The 20,882-nt window shown below is 45.3% G+C and overlaps 1 protein-coding gene across 1 annotated transcript in view; it reads right to left on the minus strand.

Annotated features, from left to right (window-relative positions):
- Window positions 1-6,856: 6,856 nt before the first annotated feature.
- The window catches only part of MTMR8 (myotubularin related protein 8), a 56,348-nt gene continuing 42,322 nt past the window's right edge, over window positions 6,857-20,882 (minus strand). The window contains exons 12-14 of the mRNA XM_070952178.1: window positions 15,764-15,892; window positions 13,913-14,039; window positions 6,857-9,645 (exon numbers count right to left, since the gene is read on the minus strand). Of these exons, the coding sequence (XP_070808279.1) occupies window positions 9,346-9,645; window positions 13,913-14,039; window positions 15,764-15,892 (556 nt within the window). The 3' untranslated portion in view covers window positions 6,857-9,345. The remainder of the gene's footprint in view (window positions 9,646-13,912; window positions 14,040-15,763; window positions 15,893-20,882) is intronic.

Here is a 20,882-nt window from a genome sequence, read left to right on the forward strand (position 1 = left end):
TGGTTGTCCATTCTCTTTTTTAAAGTCATGTTTTCAGTACTTAAAAAGTAACTTGGAATGGTCATTAAACAACTGGTTTTGTTATTAAACAATGTTACAATTTAATGCAGCGTGCATGCCCAAACATTAAAACACTTACAACACAAGGCATGCAGCTAAACCGAACAGCTGTAAGAGCATCATGATTAGGAAACCCAAGACCAACTGCCCACTCCCACCCCCATCCCAGAAAAAGTATTCTTGGATCCCATCCACACGATGCTCAATTGGTTTTAAAACTGACCAGAGGTTTTTATCAGAAAAACAAAAGAGGCTTTATCAGTACTTACAATTGATAATGGGCAAACTAAATTAGGCACAGTAAGATGTTCAAGGAGGGAAAAACAAAAGGCAGAGGCAAGATCTAGAGGGCTTGGCTTTTGATTCTGCTTGTTTGGGCTTTGGGCTTCCCCTTTGAGATTTAGATACAGATTTTACTCAAGAAGCTTAACTTTAATAGTCTGTATTCCTATTTTACTTACTTTACTCTGCTTACTCATTCCATGTTTATACACTGGATCTCACAGGTATTGTCCTCTGTCTCTTACTTTTTTTTCCTGCTGTTTTTTTTTTTACACCAACCAAAATGAATAAAAACTATATTCTGTCTATTTATCTAGACAACACACACTTTTTATAGGATTCTCTTTTGACCACCGTGCTTCCAAAGCAGCTATAAAATACTCTTGGGGGGAGGGGGAGGCACAAATAATAGCTGCACAACTTTAAAAAAGAACATAAGGCAGTAAGTAAGGTTTGGAAAATAATGAATTACCATGGTTTATAAGATTACTCATTACATAAAGGAGAAGCACCATACAAATATTCATGTGGTGAGGAGGAAGACCAGAGAAGGCAACAAGGCAGCAGCTATGCAAAAGGATGAAATTAAAAGCAGATGCCAGCGTTCCAGAAAAAGCCCAACTCCAAGTAAAGACGCGGAAGCAAACATTTTCCAAAGTTCTCTTTACTAGAATAGGCAAACTGGCACATTTGGGAAAACCCGAATCTGAAAAGCCCGGGTTTTCCTTCAGTAAGTCAAAGCTCACAAAACCATCCCCTTTTCCCCCCCGTCGGTCACATGCTCCAATCAACATCCATTCCATCCCAATCCAGCCCCCTGATCATTCCTTCTTCAGGTGCTGGATCGCCCTGACCTTGATCGACAGGAAGAATGCTATTATGTCTACTAACCACCCCTCTCCTTAATCCCCCCTCCTACTTTCCCATACATGAGAAGGTGCAGCATTGAAGCTTCCGGCCTAATATGGCTTCCAAAGCTGACAGCAGATGCAGCAGTGCATGCAAATACCTGGTTGAGCATCATTTATTAGTCATGCAAATGGAATTGTATAAAATATATTACAACAGTTAACCAAAAGAAGAAGAAAAACAGTTTAAGACCGCCTTCTCCATCTGGCATTTTTCACATGTATTAGATGACAATCCTGCCATGCTAAAGGATGATGGGACCTGGCATCCACAGTTGGATTGGTTCAAACCAGAATCTGTTCTCTGGATTCTCTGCTAGCACTGTAAAAGTTCTAGCTAAGAGGGTCTCTTACAAAGGGTGTGTAAGATGTCTGAAGTGGTACAACTGAAGCACAGTCAACTCATACAGGTAGTCAGTCCTACAACCACAATATCTGTTGCTAAGTGAGGCAGTTGTTAAATGAATTTTGCATCATTTGCAACTTTTCTTGCCACAGTTAAGTGAATCTGGCTTCCCCATTGACTTTGCTTTGCTCAGAAGGTTGCAAATGGTGATCACATGACCCCCGGACACTAAACTGTCTTAAATATAGGTAGTCCTCAACTAACAACAATTCATTTAGTGACTGTTCAAAGTTACAACAGCACTGAAAAAAGTGACTTAGGACCATTTTTCACAATTGCAACCTTTGCAGCATCCCCATGATCATGTGACCAAAATTCAGATGCTTGGCTCATACTTGCAGTGTCCCAAGATCATGTGATCCGTTTTTGCGACCTTCTGACAAACAAAGTTAATCAGAAATCCAGATTCGCTTAATAAGCTGGTAACTCACATAACTGGCAAGAAATGTTGTAAAATGGGGCAAAACTCATTTAACAAATTCTCACTTAACAACATAAATTTTGGGCTCAATTGTGGCCCTAAATTGAGGATTACCTGAACATGCCAGTTACCACGTGTCTGAATTTTGAGCATGTGACCCTAGGGATGCTGCAGTGGTCCTGTGTGAAAAACATAATAAATCACTTTTTCCAGTGGTGGTATAACGTTGAACAGTCACTAAAAAGATGGTTGTAAGTTGAGGACTTCCTGTACTTTTTTTGTTGTTTCAACTATTGTTAAGGTGGGCGTCATTGCTCATGTACTTATTCTGATATTCCTACCCACAGAACCTTCCACAGGGCAGAAGGAGCGACTCAGTGTCTGCTCTTATTCCTTTCATGGGTGATAAGAAGAGTCATTACTCCTAGAAATAGCTTGGAGGGGGTCTCCTCAGAGCACTTTGCTGTTGAGTTATCTAAGGAAACTTAGCTCAGAAACTGAGGACTTTTTCAGACTTTGTGATATTGTGAATTGGCACCAAAGTGATTGTAGGGTGGACTTGTCAAGGCAACCAAGAAGATGAGAGTTGATACTGTCATGAGGCGGAGTAGAGCTATGGAGAAATTGGACACTCTTCCATCTCATGTTCCGATACCCATGAATATGAAGAGAAACATTTTCAAACCAGAAAATGGGAAAGAAATTAGAACATCTGTTCCACATCATATTGTCTTTGTCAGATCTTCTGCCATATCCCTTTTCCTACTGCTTCTTCACAGATACTTAGACAGAAGGTCCAACCCTTCCAAATATGTATTTATTAAACTTATTTGCCTCCTATCTCACTGTGGAGCTACTCTAGGTAGCTTACAGCAATAAAAAGGAAGAAAGGAAGGAAAAAAGTGTAAACAAAGCATAAGTAAAATAACAAAACAATAAAACATTGAAAAGAGAAAATGAGAAAACATCAATATAATAACAAAAGTTGTTCCTTCTTCATAGGTTGTCTGAGTGAAGAAAGATAGAGGAAGTGATGAGGAAATATGGCAAAGAAAGAAATAGAAGTTGCTTGCAATTCCAATTGCATGAATGGGGGAAGTTGATTACCCAAACAAAAGCGTGGGTAGAAGCAGCAAGGCACACTTAAGGGCTTACATCATCATTTTTGCACAGATTCTCCTACAAAAGAGCATGGAATCACATCACAATCTTCCAGATTCTAGGAGTCTGGCCTCTAGGAGGCCACAAAGACATGAGAAAACCACATGCAATCTTGGGCTGTATATACCTGATAGGTGGGCTGCATCACATGGACCTTCCTTCCATCCTTGTTCTCTGGGTTTCTAAAACACTGTTGTGGTTTCCCATTTACCTCCAAAGTTCTCCAGTCTCACCCTTCCCAGTGAGGCGTTTGCACTGTGTGGGAGAGCAAAGAGCAAACCAAAAGGAGGATTTAGAAGCCAGCTAACCTTTTCTGGTTGTTAATAGGATTCATAAGACTAACAGTTCTACCACACAACAAGCCCTGAATCACAATCCAAGTATGAGTTGGCCAGGCTGTTCTCAAGTCTGCAACACATCTAAAAGCATTGGAGTGGGTAGCTTTAGTACTTCCATTAATGTGCAATTTTTGCCTTCAGTGCCAGAAGTTGGAGAAATGTTATTCCCCAAAGAGCTGGTCCATGTTGGATGTCTGCAGTTGCAGCTCATGTCCTATAGGGGGCATGATAGAATAGCACATTCTGGAATCCAATGCATTTGATGTTAGGGATTTATATGCTGCATTATTATCTTTCTCCAAAGAATAACTTTGCTCTTGCTCATTTAAATGGACAAATACAGGAAAAGCTTTCCTGTTGATCTCCATCATGTAGGTCCACACAGTCCAATGCCAGTTCTGTTTCAAATGTAGGGTATTTTCATGCTATGATAACAACTGCATCCCTAATTTAGAAAAATAAGCAAGTGTCTCGAGCACATTATCACTAGCGTCTCCATGATTATCTCAGCATTTGGAGAGCACAGTCCGTGACACCAGATGCCTGAAATATTCTAAATAAAAGTAGGTATGTTAAGCACAGCTTCTTGGCTTCTAGAGATACGATACCATTTTTTTTGGCTACACTATGAAAGAGGCTTGCTATTGCTTTCAACATCCCCTAGTGCTCTGTCCAAGCATTAATTCCAACCCTGCTTACCGGTAGCTTTTGAAGATCAACTCAATGTGAGATTAGAGCCAAATGAAGTACAGAAAACTTACGTTGCACCTTAAAGCTTAAACTCGATAACATGATTTAAGGTTTTAAAATAGCAGTATTGATATGATTCATGTCACCAGATATTGACCCACAAATTTAATACCAACCAAATTCCAAATGTTGGGATTACAGTTCCTATCAACACGAAGCAAACTGGTTCACTACGGGAGGCGAAGGGAATTGTAGTCCCATCTATACTGGGAGTGGATGGTGTAATATTTGTCTATCAACTTGGTGATTTTGGTGTATAAATCTATTTTATTTTAGTGATGACATTTATCTTAGGAGGGAAAAGTGCTGAGTAATACTGAATGAATAATTAGATACTGAAATATTAAGCAGGATCAGGCTTGGTTAGTTCTTTTTAGAGAAGAGTCCACCAAAAAATGCTAAGACTGAAACTAGCCTGGGAAAATATGCAACAAAATCAGAATCAATGCAAAATAAAAAAACACAAAAATCAGAGTCCATATTGCTGCTAAGATAACTGATTGTGCCCATGAAGTCATGAACTGAATTGAGTACATCTTTACTCTTTTCTTCAGAGTCAAGTTAGAGACTGATTCCTGAAAAAACTAAAAAATAGCTTTTTGGCAGAGATGCAGATGTGGGGACAGATCAACCAAATATATTTTTCAGAAATCCATTTTCTCACATATTACAAGCAAGGAAACATTGTTTTGATGGGTTGGAGTGAAAATCTCCTAAACCCTCTCTGTGGTAGTCCACCACCATTAATGATTAGAGCTTCAGCAAATGACTTCTGTGAGACAGATGTAATTCACTTTTTTAAAAAAATCAAACAAATGCAAAGTGACATATATTTATAGTGCAGAAAGGCCAGCAATATTTTTAGACCAATTCTCAGCTGCTTTACCTCTCCTTCAAAATGTGCGCCCACCCAAGAATCTCACTCCCACAAAGATCCACAAACTGAGAGGCTGCACAAAGAGGAGGAGGAAGCTGGGTTCATTTAACAACTATATGATTCACTTAACAACTGATTCTCTTAACAAGCATGGCAAAAAAGATTGTAAAACCGGGTGTGGCTTATTTAACAACCATGTTTGCTTAGCAACAGAAATTCTGGTCTCAGTTGTGGGTGTAAGTAGAGGACCACATGTATAGATAAATGTTCATTTGAGTTTCACAATACAAAGTAGAACAGTAAACCCAGCAATGAAAATCTTAAACTGAACCCAGTCTTCTGCATTAGTCTTCTCTATTCAATAATGCACATAAAATAAGACTGTCCTATATCTTGGGAAAAAAAATAACTGATGTTAAACTTCTGAGGGCCAGTTTTAAGCATGATAATCTGCCACAGAGGCTCTAGTGCAGGGCTGTCAAACTTGCATCGTCACAGCGGTGTCATGTGACGTATGACAAAGGACTTTTTTCCTTTGCTAAAGCGGGAATGGACGTGGCCAGCGTGTGACGCATCTGGCCTGTGGGCCGCAAGTTTGACAGCCCTGCTTTAGCGTAAGGTTTTTCAAACTAGGTTCCATGGGACTAGATGTAAAAATAGAAACTTTCTCTACAAGGACTTAGGTAAAACTATCCAAAGCTAGGAGTTCAGAATACAGTTTAGCCAGTGGAATGGGTAGAAGGTGAGTCTCATTAGAAGGTCCCTGTCCTTCTTTCCGCTCCAATTCTGATTGTGGGAAGGGAATCTCTTCTAGATTGAAACCATATTCAGTCTCATAACTTTGTGGTGGCACAAGGTGAACTCTATCAGCACAATGACCAGTGAGGGGCCCCCATGAAGAGCCTCCTGCACAACATTCAAGATACAGAATAAACGAGATGGAAGAGTCTCTGTAGGTCTTCTAGTCAAGCCCCCTGCTCAAGAAGACCCTATATCATTCCAGATGAATGGTTGTCCAATCTCTTCTTCAGAACCTCCATGATGGAGCTCCCACGATTTCTGGAAGCAAGCATTCCATTAATTGTTCATACTCAACCTCACAATTTCTTCTTAGTTCTAGGTTGGATCTCTCCTTGGTATGTTTCATCCATTACTTCTTGTTCTGCCCTCAGCTACTTTCCTGTTTCCCTTAGCAACTGGGATTGAAAGGACAAATTGACCTGATACTGGAGACTTACATGACCATCATGACTAAGAGCCATTTAATGGCCTTCTCAGAGCTTTGAGTAACCTTTAATCATCCCAATCTCAGCACTGTTGTGGCTTTGAATTTTGAGGCCAAGACAAACTCTACCATGAAGGAGAATGTTCTCCTTCAAGTATAGGTAATCCTCGATTTATGACCACAATTGAGCCCAAACTTTCTGTTGCTAAATGAGACGCTTGTTAAGTGAACTTTGCTCCATTTTACAACTTTCTTGCCATAGTTGTTAAGAATATACTATGGCGAGGACAAAAAAAATCCTTTACCTAGAAAAACTCAACTGTGAAAAAGTCCTTTCTGGAATATGTACTGGTCTCAGAATGTCTTCAAGGCTGATCTTATTTAAAATGTTCTCAAATACAACACTGATCCAAGAAACTATCTCTGACTCATTTTAGAAACGCGAGGAATTTATTATTTTCATAAGAAATTTAAAAAAACAATACTTACAAATTTAATTTACCATAAGACTTGCAGCAATATATCTTTATATACATAACTATAATCTCCTAATATTTTTACTTTTATTTTAGCAGGGCTTCAAGTGGACTCATGACACACATTCAGGATGAGTTATCAAAAGTCTCTGATTGCCCAGTTTTAGACAATCTTGCAAAACGAAAATACAGCCAGTCAAACTTTATAGGGACTGTAAAAATATTTCAGCCTTGATATGCAACACAATTTTAACTATCTGCAAAAGGAAACTGGTGAACCTTTTGAAAAGAAATCTCTGTATGTTCACTTTAAAATTTGTTAGGCCTTGGAGTACAAAAAACATCACAGACATCAACAAGGATGTTGTTCGACAATACAGACACATATAACAACGCAAATCCTTTGAAATGGACAGGCAATCATGCAGCTGGTAAAATTCTCTTCCTGCACTATTGTGAGTTCATCAGATGATTTAAGTTTACTGGGATGCTATAACCAAAAATATTTCAGATATTTTGCTCACAAGCCATTCAAATCACAATAGGCAAACTGCATAATAGTATTCCAGGGAATTTTGAAGTGCCGCAATGAAGACAATGATGGTGTGAGCATGTGCATACACACATACGTGTACACACGCTTCCTTGAAAGAAGGTTGCTAAACACTGTCCTCTGAAATGCACTTATACTTTCTGAAAGCTGCCTGATTCCAGGATTTTGTCCTGCAAGGATTCAAGTCCATTTGCTTTCATAAAGAAGACAGTATTTCCATGAAGGGCTGTGTGCGCGAAATGACATCCTGAAACTGAGCACCAAAGGCAGCTGAAGAGCACTGGCTGACTTTTTCTAAGAAACATCCACATAGTTTGGAACAAGAACGCTGAGATGTTTCTCCTTAGGAATGTCATTTGCTTTACTAAAAAAAACCGGGGAATGTTACTGTGATCTGATCCACTGATGCAGCAGAAAATGGAAGATACAGTATAGATGTGCAGGATCCAATAAAATTACGTTGGAAGAACTAATTATTTATCAAGGGAAAACTTATTTCTCAACCATTGTGTTTTTGAAGCTGTAAGCTAACTTGGAGCTGGATTTCTTGATTCAGGGACGTTCTCAAGTGTGTTTTATCTCCTCTTTTCATAAAATCCACTGCCATTTTCTTGTTTCAGAGAATATTAAGGGTGAAGGCTTGTTTTCGCCCAAGAAGTTTTTTCATCTGCGTCACTAAGCAGAAAGGAACATAGATTCTGCATGCGGTGGACTTCAGAGCCAGAGGCCTCGTGCTGTCTCTGCTCAGTGTTTCCTTGCTGGCATTAAGCTCTCCCCTAAATAACAAAACAGGAAGTGTGGGTTTCCTTTTGGTTCAAAACATGCATGAAACATGCATTCTAGCCCAGGTCAGACTCTTAGTGAAGCTTCAGGCAAGCGCATTATGCATGGAGCCGGCTGTTCAATTTGTGGAGGCTTTGCTGCTAAGGAGGAGCAGGTCCATTCTGATAATTAGGTAGGATATTCTCGAGTGCTTGAGCAGAAAGCAGTCTGGCACTTAAACCAAGGAAGATGCTTGATAACTTGGATATAGTAAGAGAAGGAATTGCAGAACCTGGGGGCGGGGTTAAAAGAGGGATCAGCCTAGAATCCCTATGTAGCCACAAACGGACTTAGTCTTTTTAAATTCTTCCCCCAGGTTCTGACACGTCTTCTCTTACAGCCAAGTTCTCCAAAGTGACACCAGATGATAAATGAACTATCATATTTGCAGATGCCTTAAGTTTTTATCCTAACATGCCACAAACACATTCAAGGCCATGGACCGAGAAGAGAGAGAACGACAAGTAAGAAGGCAGGGCCTGTTCAGGAGAGTTAAACAAAAGACACAAGAGACAGGAAGTCCTGCAAAGACAAAAACCCCCACACTCCAAATACTGCATCACAACAATCAAAGTCACCTTGCCAACAGTTGGACCAAATGAGAATTCTATCTTTGTAAAGAGAAAGGGGCTCACAGAAAGATGAGGGGGGCTACCCAGAAGCGACCCTGCCCTCCAGTAGGAGTTGGGAGCACCCTTTTGAAATGCATTGATGCAGGTATCCTTTATCTATCTAAATTCTCCCCCCCTTAAAAAAGATAACCTGTCATGGAACCCAACAATAGCATCAATTGGCCGAGTGCACATCTGTTCCCCCCCCCAAATGTTTGGGAAATCTTTTTGACTTGAATGAACTGTGGCAGCCCCTAACTCAACGTCATCCCCAACCTTTGGGAGCTTGCCCCAAAGTCCCCACTGGGCTCTGTCCTCCTCCACTTTGAGAACACAGAATACAACACTAAGCCACATGTCAGTGAGCTGGTATTCCCAGCACAGAGTCACGGATCTCACAGACTTTATTGCCCCTTTGCTATGACTCTTCCAGCAGAGGTGGAGGTCCAGCAGCTTCAGGCCCTCTGGAGATCTGCTTGATCACTGCCCCAGAGAGGCATGCTGTGGATGGTGGTTGGGCTGCAGTCGTTGCCGTTTGGGGTGTCGGGAGGAGGGAGATCCAGTTGGCTCATCACCTGCCCATCTGGTCTGTCGCCTTCTCTCCCACTGATAGTGCCATTGGCCAGCAGCACAGGGGTGTCATAGTCCTGGGGGCTGTTGACCATAGGGGAAATGGAACTGTCTAGCGAAGAGGCAACCCCTTTGGAGAAGGCAGGTGTTTCATTTGGCAGGAGCCCATCCGAGAGAGATAATTTCTGCATGGGTAGAAAGGAAGAATTAGAAAAGAGCTAAATCATAGGGATAAAAAAAATGAGAATGTTGGTAAAACAAACAGAAAACAGGGAACTTAACTCCACCATGGGAAAAGTTATTGTTTGGTATTTTTCTGCAACTGGATGAGCACCTATGACTCCCAAGGCAGAGAGAAGCGATACTTATCTCTTTGTGTGTGTGTCTCTGTCCTTCTCTCAAACACACACAACAAGAGAGAGGTGGCACTTCTCATGCCTTTTTATTCTTTAAGATTTATATCCTGGCTTTTTTCCCCAGAGCTTCAGATGGCTTACTTGAGGAATCCCTTAGATTTGTGCTCTTAGTAGCTTACAATAATATTAAATATTAAATACTACTATGAACCATCGTGACGCAGCAGTTAGAATGCAGTATTGCAGGCTAACTCTGCCAACTGCCAGGAGTTCAATCCTGACCAGTTCAAGGTTGACTCAGCCTTCCACCTTCCAAGGTCAGTAAAATGAGGACCCAGATTGTTGAAGGCAATGTGCTGACTCTGTAAATCGCTTAGAGAGGGCTGTAAAGCACTGTGAAGCAGTATATAAGTCTAAGTCCAGACTTAGACTAGGTCCAGATAGCCACTGAGCGGGGTGATGGGCCGATTGGCTGCAGCAGAGGGGTCGTGGAAGGAAATTTAACCGGGGAGCAGGGGGGCGACAGGAAGGGCAGTGTAATTGAAATAATTACTGGGAGGGGCAGGTATGATGGGCGCAGGGGGCCATATCATGTGTCGGGGGTGCGCACACGCTGTTTACAAGCAATTACGCACTCCGGCCCCCAATGCGCGACTCGTGTCCTGCGTTGCGCAGTCTCAGGCCCAGGATCCGCGGCTGATGTTGTGTAATGCCAGGTCGGTAGTTAATAAAGCCCCCCTCATTTATGATCTTATTTTGGAGGGGGGTGCGGACCTGGCAGGTATTACGGAGACCTGGTTGGGCCAAGAGGGGGGGGGTCCCCCTCGTTGAAATGTGCCCACCAGGTTTCCGTGCATTTCATCAGCCAAGGGCCCAGGGGAGGGGTGGGGGAGTGGCGGCGATTATCAGGGAAAGTCTTTGTCCGAGGGAGACCACTGTTCCTCAGATAGCTGGATGTGAGTCCCTTATAGTGAAGTGGGGCCGTGGGGTGCAGATGGGTTTGCTGACTATGTACCTGGCTCCCTGCCACGTGGCGGCGACCCTGCCCGAGCTGCTCGACATTATTGCCGGGGTGGCGGTTGATACCCCCCCCGACTTATTGTCATGGGGGATTTCAACCTACCATCCGCAGTTGAGGCATCAGAGGCGGCTCGGGAGTTCATGGCTTCCATGGCGGCCATGGACCTGACCCAGTTAGTTCCAGGCCCCACTCACATAGGGGGAAACACTCTGGACTTGATTTTTGTCTCTGGTCAGTGGTTGAATGATCTTGGTAGAGGGGACCTAGATATCAAACTCTTGTCATGGACAGATCATTCGCTCCTTCACTTGGACTTTCCAGCCGCTTCCCCCCGCCGCAGGGAGACGGAACCGACCAGATGGTTCCGTCCCAGGCGCCTGATGGATCCTGAAAGGTTCCTGACAGAGCTTGGGCTGTTTCCTGAGACCCTGGTACACGACTCAACTGAAGAGCTGGTGGCCGCCTGGGAGAGTGCGGCCGCTGGAGCTTTGGATCGCGTCGTGCCTTTGCGGCCTCTGACCCGATGCTGATCTCAATTGGCTCCTTGGTTCTCCGAGGAGCTGAGAGAGATGAAGCGTCGGAAAGGATGCCTAGAGAGCATTTGGAGGACTAGTCAATCTGATTCTGACCGGACACTGGTGAGATCTTATATCAAGACTTACCTAGTGGCGATAAAAGTGGTGAAATCTAACCATTTTCCCACTCTTATCGCATCTGAAGAGAACCGCCCAGTCGCTCTGTTTAAGGTGACCCACTCCCTTCTTCAGGGGGGAGTGTGGGAAGACCCCTTACAGGGTCGAGCTGAGGATTTTGTGCAATTCCTGCATGATAAAGTCGCTCGGATTCGGGAAGGCTTGGACTCCGATTGGATGAGTCCAGGGGAGGAGACGAGGTAGGTCTTGAGAATATTATCTGGAAGGAGTTTGATTCTGTGGCTCCCGAGGATGTGGACAGGGTTCTGGGTAAGATTAGTGCTGCCATGTGTTTATTGGACCCGTGTCCCTCCTGGTTGGTACTGGCCTCCCGGGAGGTTACACGAGGCTGGCTCCAGGGGATTATAAGTGCTTCTCTGAGTGAGGGTGCCTTTCCCGCCGCCTTGAAAGAGGCGGTAGTGAGGCCCCTCCTCAAGAAGCCTTCCCTGGACCCGGCTGAATTAGCCAACTACCGTCCGGTCTCCAACCTTCGTTTTGTGGCGAAGGTTGTTGAGAGTGTGGTGGCACGACAGCTTCCCCGGCACCTGGATGAAGCTACCTATCTGGACCCGTACCAGTCGGGCTTCAGGCAGGGGTACAGCACAGAAATGGCATTGGTCGTGTTGGTGGATGATCTCTGGAGGGCTCGGGACAGGGGCTGCTCCTCTGTCCTAGTCCTATTAGATCTCTCAACAGCTTTTGATACCATCGACCATGGTATCATGCTGCAGTGGTTGAGGGGGTTAGGAATAGGGGGCACCGTTTTGCGGTGGTTCTCCTCCTTCCTCTCCGACCGCTCACAGTTTGTGTTGGCAGGGGGGCAGAGATCGACCTCAAGGCGCCTCGCATGGGGAGTGCCGCAGGGGTCGGTCCTCTCGCCCCTTCTGCTCAACATTTATGTGAAGCTGCTGGGTGAGATCATCCGTGGTTTTGGGGTGAGAGTCCATCAGTACGCTGATGACACTCAGCTGTACATCTCCACCCCAGACCACCCCAACGATGCCCTTGATGTGATGCTTCGCTGCCTGGAGGCCGTGCGGGTCTGGATGGGGAGAAATAGGCTCAGACTCAACCCTTCCAAGACCGAGTGGCTGTGGCTTCCAGTGTCCCGATATAGTCAGCTGGTGCCATCGCTGACTATTGGGGGTGAATCGCTCCCCCCCACAGAGAGGGCCCGCAATCTGGGTGTCCTCCTGGATGCACAGCTGTCTTTTGAAGAGCATATGACGGCTGTGGCCAGGGGGGCTTTTTATCAGGTTCGCCTGATTCGCCAGTTGCAGCCCTTTCTGGACCGGGACGCCTTGCACACGGTTACTCATGCCCTTGTCACCTCCCAACTGGACTACTGCAATGCTCTCTACATGGGGCTCCCCTTGAAGAGCACTCGAAGGCTCCAACTGGTCCAGAATGCGGCCGCGCGGGTGGTTATGGGTGCAACCCGTTGTGCCCACGTGACACCCCTCCTGCACGAGCTGGACTGGCTCCCAGTGGTCTTCCGGGTGCGATTTAAGATGTTGGTTACCACCTTTAAAGTGCTCCATGGCATAGGACCCGGGTACCTTCGAGACCGACTTCTGCCACCAGTAGCCTCTGGCCAGTCTGCTCCCACAGAGAGGGTCTCCTCAGGGTGCCATTGGCCAAGTTATGTCGGCTGGCGACACCCAGGGGGAGGGCCTTCTCTGTGGGAGCCCCAGCCCTGTGGAATGAACTGCCCCCGGAAATGCGTAAGATCTCCGACCTCCGGGTATATCGCTGTATCCTTAAGACCCTGCTGTTCCGCCAGGCCGGGCTATCAATGTAATGATTTTAAATTGGATGTTTTAAATTTTGGAGGGTTTTAATATTGAGCCGAAATTATTTAATAATTTTAAATTATTTTAATTGTTGTTTGTCTTTGTGCTTTTAATAGGCTGTACACCGCCCTGAGTCCTTCGGGAGAAGGGCGATATAGAAATAAAATTATTATTATTATTATTATTATTATTATTATTATTATTATTATTATTATTATTATTATTATTATTATTATTATTAATAATAATAATTATTTGTCCTATTGCTATTGCATGGGCAATTGTACAATAAAAACCATAAAAATTCTACAAAAGAGCCCAAAAGGTCCCAGATAAAAAACTGAAATAAATAAAACAAGAAAACCAACCAACTAGTGCTTTTCAGCCCCTTCTTAATTTATAGTAAAGAAGGAACTGGTCTCGTATAGTCCAAACCAGAGATAAGGTTGAATGAGATGCTAATGTCTCCCTGTTATTTTTCTTCTAGATATAATTTTGGGATTCTTCTGCCTCTTATGATGCAGAATAGCTGAAGAGATGTTGCAAAATGAAGTTGGGGGTTCAAGCAGTATCAGGTGCACTCCACTCACCTGTTCCAGGTCTGCAGCGTTGTTTTCCAACTGCAAATTCTGGCTGGTGCAGCTAAGCAGATGATCCAGAATACATTGCTTGGGATGCATCCCTTTATCAAAACGGTTATACATGCCGCACCAGAACCTCAGAGAGAGAAAATAACAGAAAATGTCATTGAAATGTTCAAATCTGCAAGAGAAGGGAGCAGGAGAAAGTTCTCTTCTTTGCTCTTTGCTAGCTGGGGAATTTTTGGAGTTGAAGTCCACACGTCTTCAAGTTGCAAGATCAAGAATCACTGCCTTAAAGGAAGAAGCAAGTTTAATTCCAATAGCTCTGATATAATCAAGCTACAAGCTTGGAAGAAGGAACCTGGTTTCCTTTCTGCTATCCAACACCAGGGTCAACTTACATTGTATTTGGATCCAGAGTCTGATAACCATCAATCTTAGATGAGTTAGTTATTGCTAACCTAACTTCAGTTTGTCATAAATGGCAGCAGAATTTCCAGCTAAATGAAAAATGGGTTGACATAAAAACCTTGTTTCAGACAAAGAATGGCAATTGCACCTTGTTACAATCCATGAAGCAAACGGCTGCATAATTTGGAGATCCGGTATGTGATTTTAGGCTACATTGGGATTGTACAGTTGCTTCATTGCCTAGAGATTAAATTCTCCAGATATTAGAGTAACCTTTGGGGATGCTTTGGCCATAAACGTTGATTAATTTGGCCAAACTTGATTAATCGGTAAATAAACATTTTCTACCATTGCATCTACCTCCTGCTTCCCTTTTCTTATGCTATAATCTTAAAACCTTTAAACCAGAGTTACAACCCAAGCAATTATTTGTAGTTTAATGCTGGTTACCTCAAAAAAAGAGAGCTGTTATGGCATAATGGTTAGAAAAGCAGCCCTGCAGGATGACTCTGCCCACTGCCAGGAGTTTGATCCTGACTGGTTCAAGGTTGATTCAGCCTTCTGAGGCTGGTAAAATGAGGACCCAGATTGTTGGGGACAAGAGAACTCAGAGAGGGCTCTAAAGCATTGAAGAGCAGTAAAGTCTAAGTGCTATTGCTATTGTTACAGATCGTATTTGACTTACAACAGTTCACTTAGTGACCATTTGAAGGTATAACACCGGAAAAAGTGACTTATGACCATTTTTCATCTTCATCTGCGCTGTGGTGGCACAGTGGTTAGAATGCAGTACTGCAGACGACTTCTGCTGACTGTCAGTTGCCAGCAGTTTGGCAGTTCAATCCTGACCAGTCAATCCTGACTCAGCCTTTCATCCCTCCAAAGTTGGTAAAATGAGGACCCAGATTGTTGGGGGCAAGATGCTGAGTCTGTAAACCACTTAAAGAGGGGTGTAAAGCCCTGTGAAGTGGTATATAAGTGCTATTGCTATGGCTATCTTTATGACCATTGCAACATCCCCATAGTCACATGATCAAAATTTGGATGCTTGGCAACTGTGTCATATTTCCAACATTTGCAGTGTTCTGGGATCATGTGATTCCCTTTTGTGACCTTCTGACAATGTCAACCATGTTACCAATTTAATAACTGCAGTGATTCACTTAACAATTGTGGCAAGAAAGGTCATCAAATGGGCCAAAACTCAATAACAGAAATTTTGGGATCTATTGTGGTCATAAGGCAAGGGCTACTTTGCCATATTGGTGGTTCAAAAGTGACTAGATTCAAACAAGCCTTAAGAACTTATTCCGAAACTATAAAAGGCAGAGTTTCTCCTCTCTAACAAGATCACTTTCCTGAGATCTCTTTCTTGATCTGCTGTTGATTTAATATTTCATAAACATTAAGCAGCATGCACAGCTTCTCCTTTCCCCAGTCGTAACTTACTGGAAACTGAGCGGAAGCGTATTGGGCTGGAGAGACGTGTAAGCAGTGTATCCCTTGTAGATTGGATTTCTGAATTCCAGCTTCCTCTGAAGAAGAAAAGGCCACAGGGAATGTGTTTTCTCAAAGATTCTGCAAATAAGAGAGCAAAGAAGAACATCAGCACAACTGCAAAACATCTCTCAATGATTGGGGAACCTCTCATTTAGATTATAGGGAACCAGCCTTGGAGATTGTACAATATCAAATAGTTAATTCAAAAAAAGGAGGGCAAAGTATCAATGGTACTTTTAATTGCCATTTCTTCTTACTTTTTCACCACTCATTGGAGTTGCAGAGAGATTCTTTATGATGAAGTTTCAGGACAGACAGAATCACAGAGCAAAGGGCCTTCATTCTTATTTGTTTCATCTGCTAAGACAGTGTTTCTCAACCTTGGCAAAGTAAAGATGGGTGGACTTCAATCCATTGGACTTCAATGGAATGGAACCCTCGCACATGCCCAAGATGGCGACTCCCGATGGAGCTCCGGTTTTACGGGGGTAATGTCCTGACAGTTGGGGGTCCTTAGGGCCAATTACCCATCTATGGCCCATGGTGTGTTGAGAGGGCTGATTTGCCGATCCGATGGGAGCATTTTCGGCTCCGGAAGACCTTCTAGGAGAGCGGTTTTGTGGCTTCGCTCTCTGAAACAGCTTATAATGAGACGGGCAGTGCTGGTGGGATTTGAGTCAGCGAATTTGGGCCGATAGCTTCATGACAGCCGGCCCTACATTCATCAGAGGCTGCCGGATGGATGGCGATATACAGCTGCGATGACTGTCTGGCACCCTGGGCTGTCTTCGTTAGACCCTTGGCAAGATTGGAGGTTGCCTGCAGAGGCCGGCGGTGGGCGAAATCAGTGTGGAGGAGGCCGATGGTGGTGGCAGTTTAAAATTCCAAAATGGCGCCCAAAATAGCAGTTACAGTTGGCAGTTACAGGCAGCAAAAACCAAAGCAATTTAGAGACCAAAGAGGCCTCAGAAAGGAGAATAGGGACCTTTCTTATTTATTTTCAACTGATCACCTGGGCAATGGAAAGATGCTGATCCTTCCATTGTCGGGCCAGCTCTGGATTACCATCCCAGAGGCCTCCCCCCTCTCTTTCTATAGGGGGGGGTTAAACCTTCATGCATAAAAGACCTAAAGAAAGCTAAGGAGATTAGAAATGATTGTTATATCTATCATGGGGGCTTTGCTTCTACAAAGTGACTGCCTTATTCCATCTCCCCTCCTGTATTTTTATCTCCTATCGCCCTTTTATGACCGGATATTCGGCTTTTTGTGAATCATTTGCTATCCAGGTTTGTTGTTTCCTGTATATCAGGATGAGAATTTCCTTACTTTTATTTCATCTGAGTCTCCCTGGATTTTCGCCTACTATATATATTTCCCACAGACTATCCGTATCTCTAATCTCAAGGATTGGCTATTCCATCTATGCCTAGGTACAACATTGAAAGAACAGGACTATAGCTGCTGTTTTCCTCCCTTATATCTGGTTGCCGTGAGAGGGTGATCGATGTTCACATCTGAGTTCAAAATGGCTCTTTCTACCGCTGATATGAGAGTTCAGCAGGACTAAAATGACTTGTACCTCTAATTGATACTCTCTCCACAGGACCCTGGATAACTAGGACATGCCTACCAGCTATAGACTATCTAGCTACAAAATGTACTCATTGGGAGAACTCCTCAAACTGCGAGATGCCCCCCTCTCGCAGGTCTGGCCCTCTTCTTTATCGAGGGCCTATCTCGATGACGGACTTTGGAGTCCGGAGAGATGGCATACAGCAAAAAGAGGGTTGTGGGGTTTTTTAGGGAAATTTCTTAATAAGATTTTAAGGGATTCTGGGAGGGGGGTACATTACGTGGGTTCGGGGGAAGACCCGCGGGGGAGGGTATCTGGGCCAGCCGTAGGGCATGGCATGGGAGGTGTGAACTCTGGGGTCAAGGAGATGATTAGATCTTACGATACAGATGCCCATAACATTGATACTGTAGGTGGGAGGGGCAGATATGGCGGGAGCTGGGGGCCACATCATCCTACGGGAGTGCGTCCCCGCTGTTTACAAGCGGTGGTGCGCTCCGACCCTCAAAGCTCTTCTCGTTCCCCAGGTTGTACGGAACCTCGGGCCCCAGGCCGTCGGCTGATGCTGTGCAATGCCAGGTCCGTGGTAAATAAAGCCCCCCTCATTTGTGATCTTATTCAGGAGGGGGGTGCGGACCTGGCGGGTATTATGGAGACCTGGTTGAGCCAGGAAGGGGGAGCCCCCCTTGTTGATATGTGCCCACCAGGTTTCCGTGCTTTCCATCAGCCAAGGTCTCAGGGGAGGGGCGGAGGGGTGGCGGTTATTATTAACGAGGGTCTTGGACCAAGGGAGGCCACTGTTCCTCAGACGGCTGGATGTGAGTCCCTTCTTGTGAAGTGGGGTCATAGGGTGCAGTTGGGCTTGCTAGTCACATACCTGGCTCCCTGCCATGTGGCAGCAGCCCTGCCTGAGCTGCTTGATGTTATAGCCGCGGTGGCTGTTGACACCCCCAGGCTTATGGTCATGGGGGATTTTAACCTGTCATCAGTTGGCGAGACATCTGAGGTGGCTCGGGAGTTCATGGCTTCCATGACGGCTATGGACCTGACCCAGTTAATTTATGGCTCTACTCACATGGGGGGACACACACTGGACCTTGTTTTTGTCTCTGGACAGTGGTTGAGTGATCTCGAGATAGGGGATATAGCGATTGAACCCTTGTCATGGTCAGATCACTCCCTCCTTCGCCTGGACCTTCGAACTGCCACACCCCGCCGCAGGGAGGCGGAACCGACCAGGTGGTTCCGCCCCAGGCGCCTGATGGATCCTGAGAGATTCCAGATGGAGCTTGAGCCATTTCCTGAGGCTCTAGCACACGACTCGGCTGAGGACTTAGTGGCCGCCTGGGATAGGGCGGCGGCTGATGCTTTAGACTGAGTCGTGCCTTTGCGGCCTCTGACCCGGCGCCGGTCTCACCTGGCTCCTTGGTATACTGAGGAGCTGAGGGAGATGAAGCGCCGGAAAAGACGCCTAGAGAGCAATTGGAGGGCTAGTAGTTCTGAATCCGACCGAACACTGGTAAGATCTCATATTAAGAATTACCTAGTGGCGATAAGAGTAGAGAAGAGTAACTACTTTTCTACTCTTATTGCGTCATCAGATAATCGCCCAGCCGCCCTGTTTAGGGTGACCCGCTCTCTGCTCCATCAAGAGACGCGGGAAGACCCCTTGGAGGGTAGAGCTGAGGATTTTGTACAATATCTGTATGACAAAATTGCTCAGATTCGTGAACAGCTAGATTCTGACTGGATTGATCCAGAGGAGATGACAGGGGCAGGTCCTGAGAATATTATTTGGGAAGAGTTTGATCCTGTGACTCCCGAAAGCGTGGACAGGATACTGAACAGACTAAAGGCGACCACATGTTTATTGGACCCGTGTCCATCCTGGTTGGTACTGGCCTCCCGGGAGGTGACACGAGGCTGGCTCCAGGAGATTATAAATGCTTCTTTGAGTGAGGGTGTCTTTCCCACCGTCTTGAAAGAGGCGGTGGTGAGGCCCCTCCTCAAGAAGCCCTCCCTGGATCCAGCTGTATTAGCAAATCATCGTCCTGTCTCCAACCTTCGCTTTGTTGCAAAGGTTGTTGAGAGTGTGGTTGCACGACAACTGCCTCAGTACCTGGATGAATCGAATTATCTAGATCCGTTCCAGTCGGGATTCAGGCCCGGGTACAGCACAGAGACAGCATTGGTCGCATTGGTTGATGATCTCTGGAGGGCTCGAGACAGGGGTTGCTCCTCAGTCCTTGTCCTATTAGACCTCTCAGCGGCTTTTGATACCATCGATCATGATATCATGCTGCACCGGTTGGAAGGGTTGGGGGTGGGGGGCACTGTTCTACAGTGGTTCTCCTCCTTTCTCTCTGACCGGTCGCAGTCTGTGTTGACAGGGGGGCAGAGGTCGACCCCGAGGCCCCTTATATGTGGGGTGCCACAAGGATCGGTCCTCTCGCCCCTTCTATTCAACATTTATGTGAAGCCGCTGGGTGAGATCATCCGTGGTTTTGGGGTGAAGTACCATCAGTACGCTGATGACACCCAGCTGTACATCTCCACCCCAGACCACCCCAATGATGCCCTCGAGGTGATGTCCCGGTGCCTGGAGGCCGTACGGATCTGGATGGGGAGGAACAAACTCAGACTCAACCCATCCAAGACCGAGTGGCTGTGGTTTCCGTCGTCCCGATATAGTCAGTTGGCGCCATCTCTGACTATTGGGGGCGAATCGTTGGCCCCCACAGATGGAGTTCGCAACTTGGGCATCCTCCTGGACTCACGGCTGTCTTTTGAAGAGCATATGACGGCCGTAGCCAGGAGGACTTTTTATCAGGTTCGCCTGATTCGCCAGTTGCATCCCTTTCTGGATCGGGACTCGTTACGCACTGTCACTCACGCCCTTGTCACCTCACGCCTGGATTATTGTAATGCTCTCTACATGGGGCTCCCCTTGAGAAGCACCCGAAGGCTCCAACTGGTCCAGAATGCGGCCGCGCGGGTGGTAATGGGAGCAATGTGGCGCTCTCATGTAACCCCCCTCCTGCGCGAGCTGCACTGGCTCCCAGTGGTCTTCCGGGTGCGCTTCAAGGTTTTGGTTACTATCTTTAGAGCGCTCCATGGCTCAGGACCAGGGTACTTACGAGACCGCCTCCTGCCACCAATAGCCTCTCACCGACCAGTTCGCTCCCATAGAGAGGGACTCCTCAGGGTGCCGTCGGCCAAACAATGTCGACTGACGGCCCCCAGGGGGAGAGCCTTTTCTGTGGGGGCACCTACCATCTGGAACGGGCTTCCCCCAGAGTTACGAAACATCCAAGACTTACGCATATTCCGCCGAGCCCTGAAAACATTTCTATTCCAACAAGCTGGTCTGGCCTAACTCTCCCTTTTTAATTGGCTTTTAAACTGTCTTTTAAATTGGGTTTTAAACCTCTTTAGATAAATTCGGATGTTTTTTTTTTTTTTTTAATCTTTGAGCCTAAATTACTTAATCTG

The sequence above is a fragment of the Pituophis catenifer genome, unplaced genomic scaffold (genome assembly GCF_029215685.1).
Source record: "Pituophis catenifer annectens isolate HBS135680 unplaced genomic scaffold, rPitCat1.0.hap2 SCAF_11, whole genome shotgun sequence".
Classification (NCBI taxonomy): Eukaryota; Metazoa; Chordata; class Lepidosauria; order Squamata; family Colubridae; genus Pituophis; species Pituophis catenifer.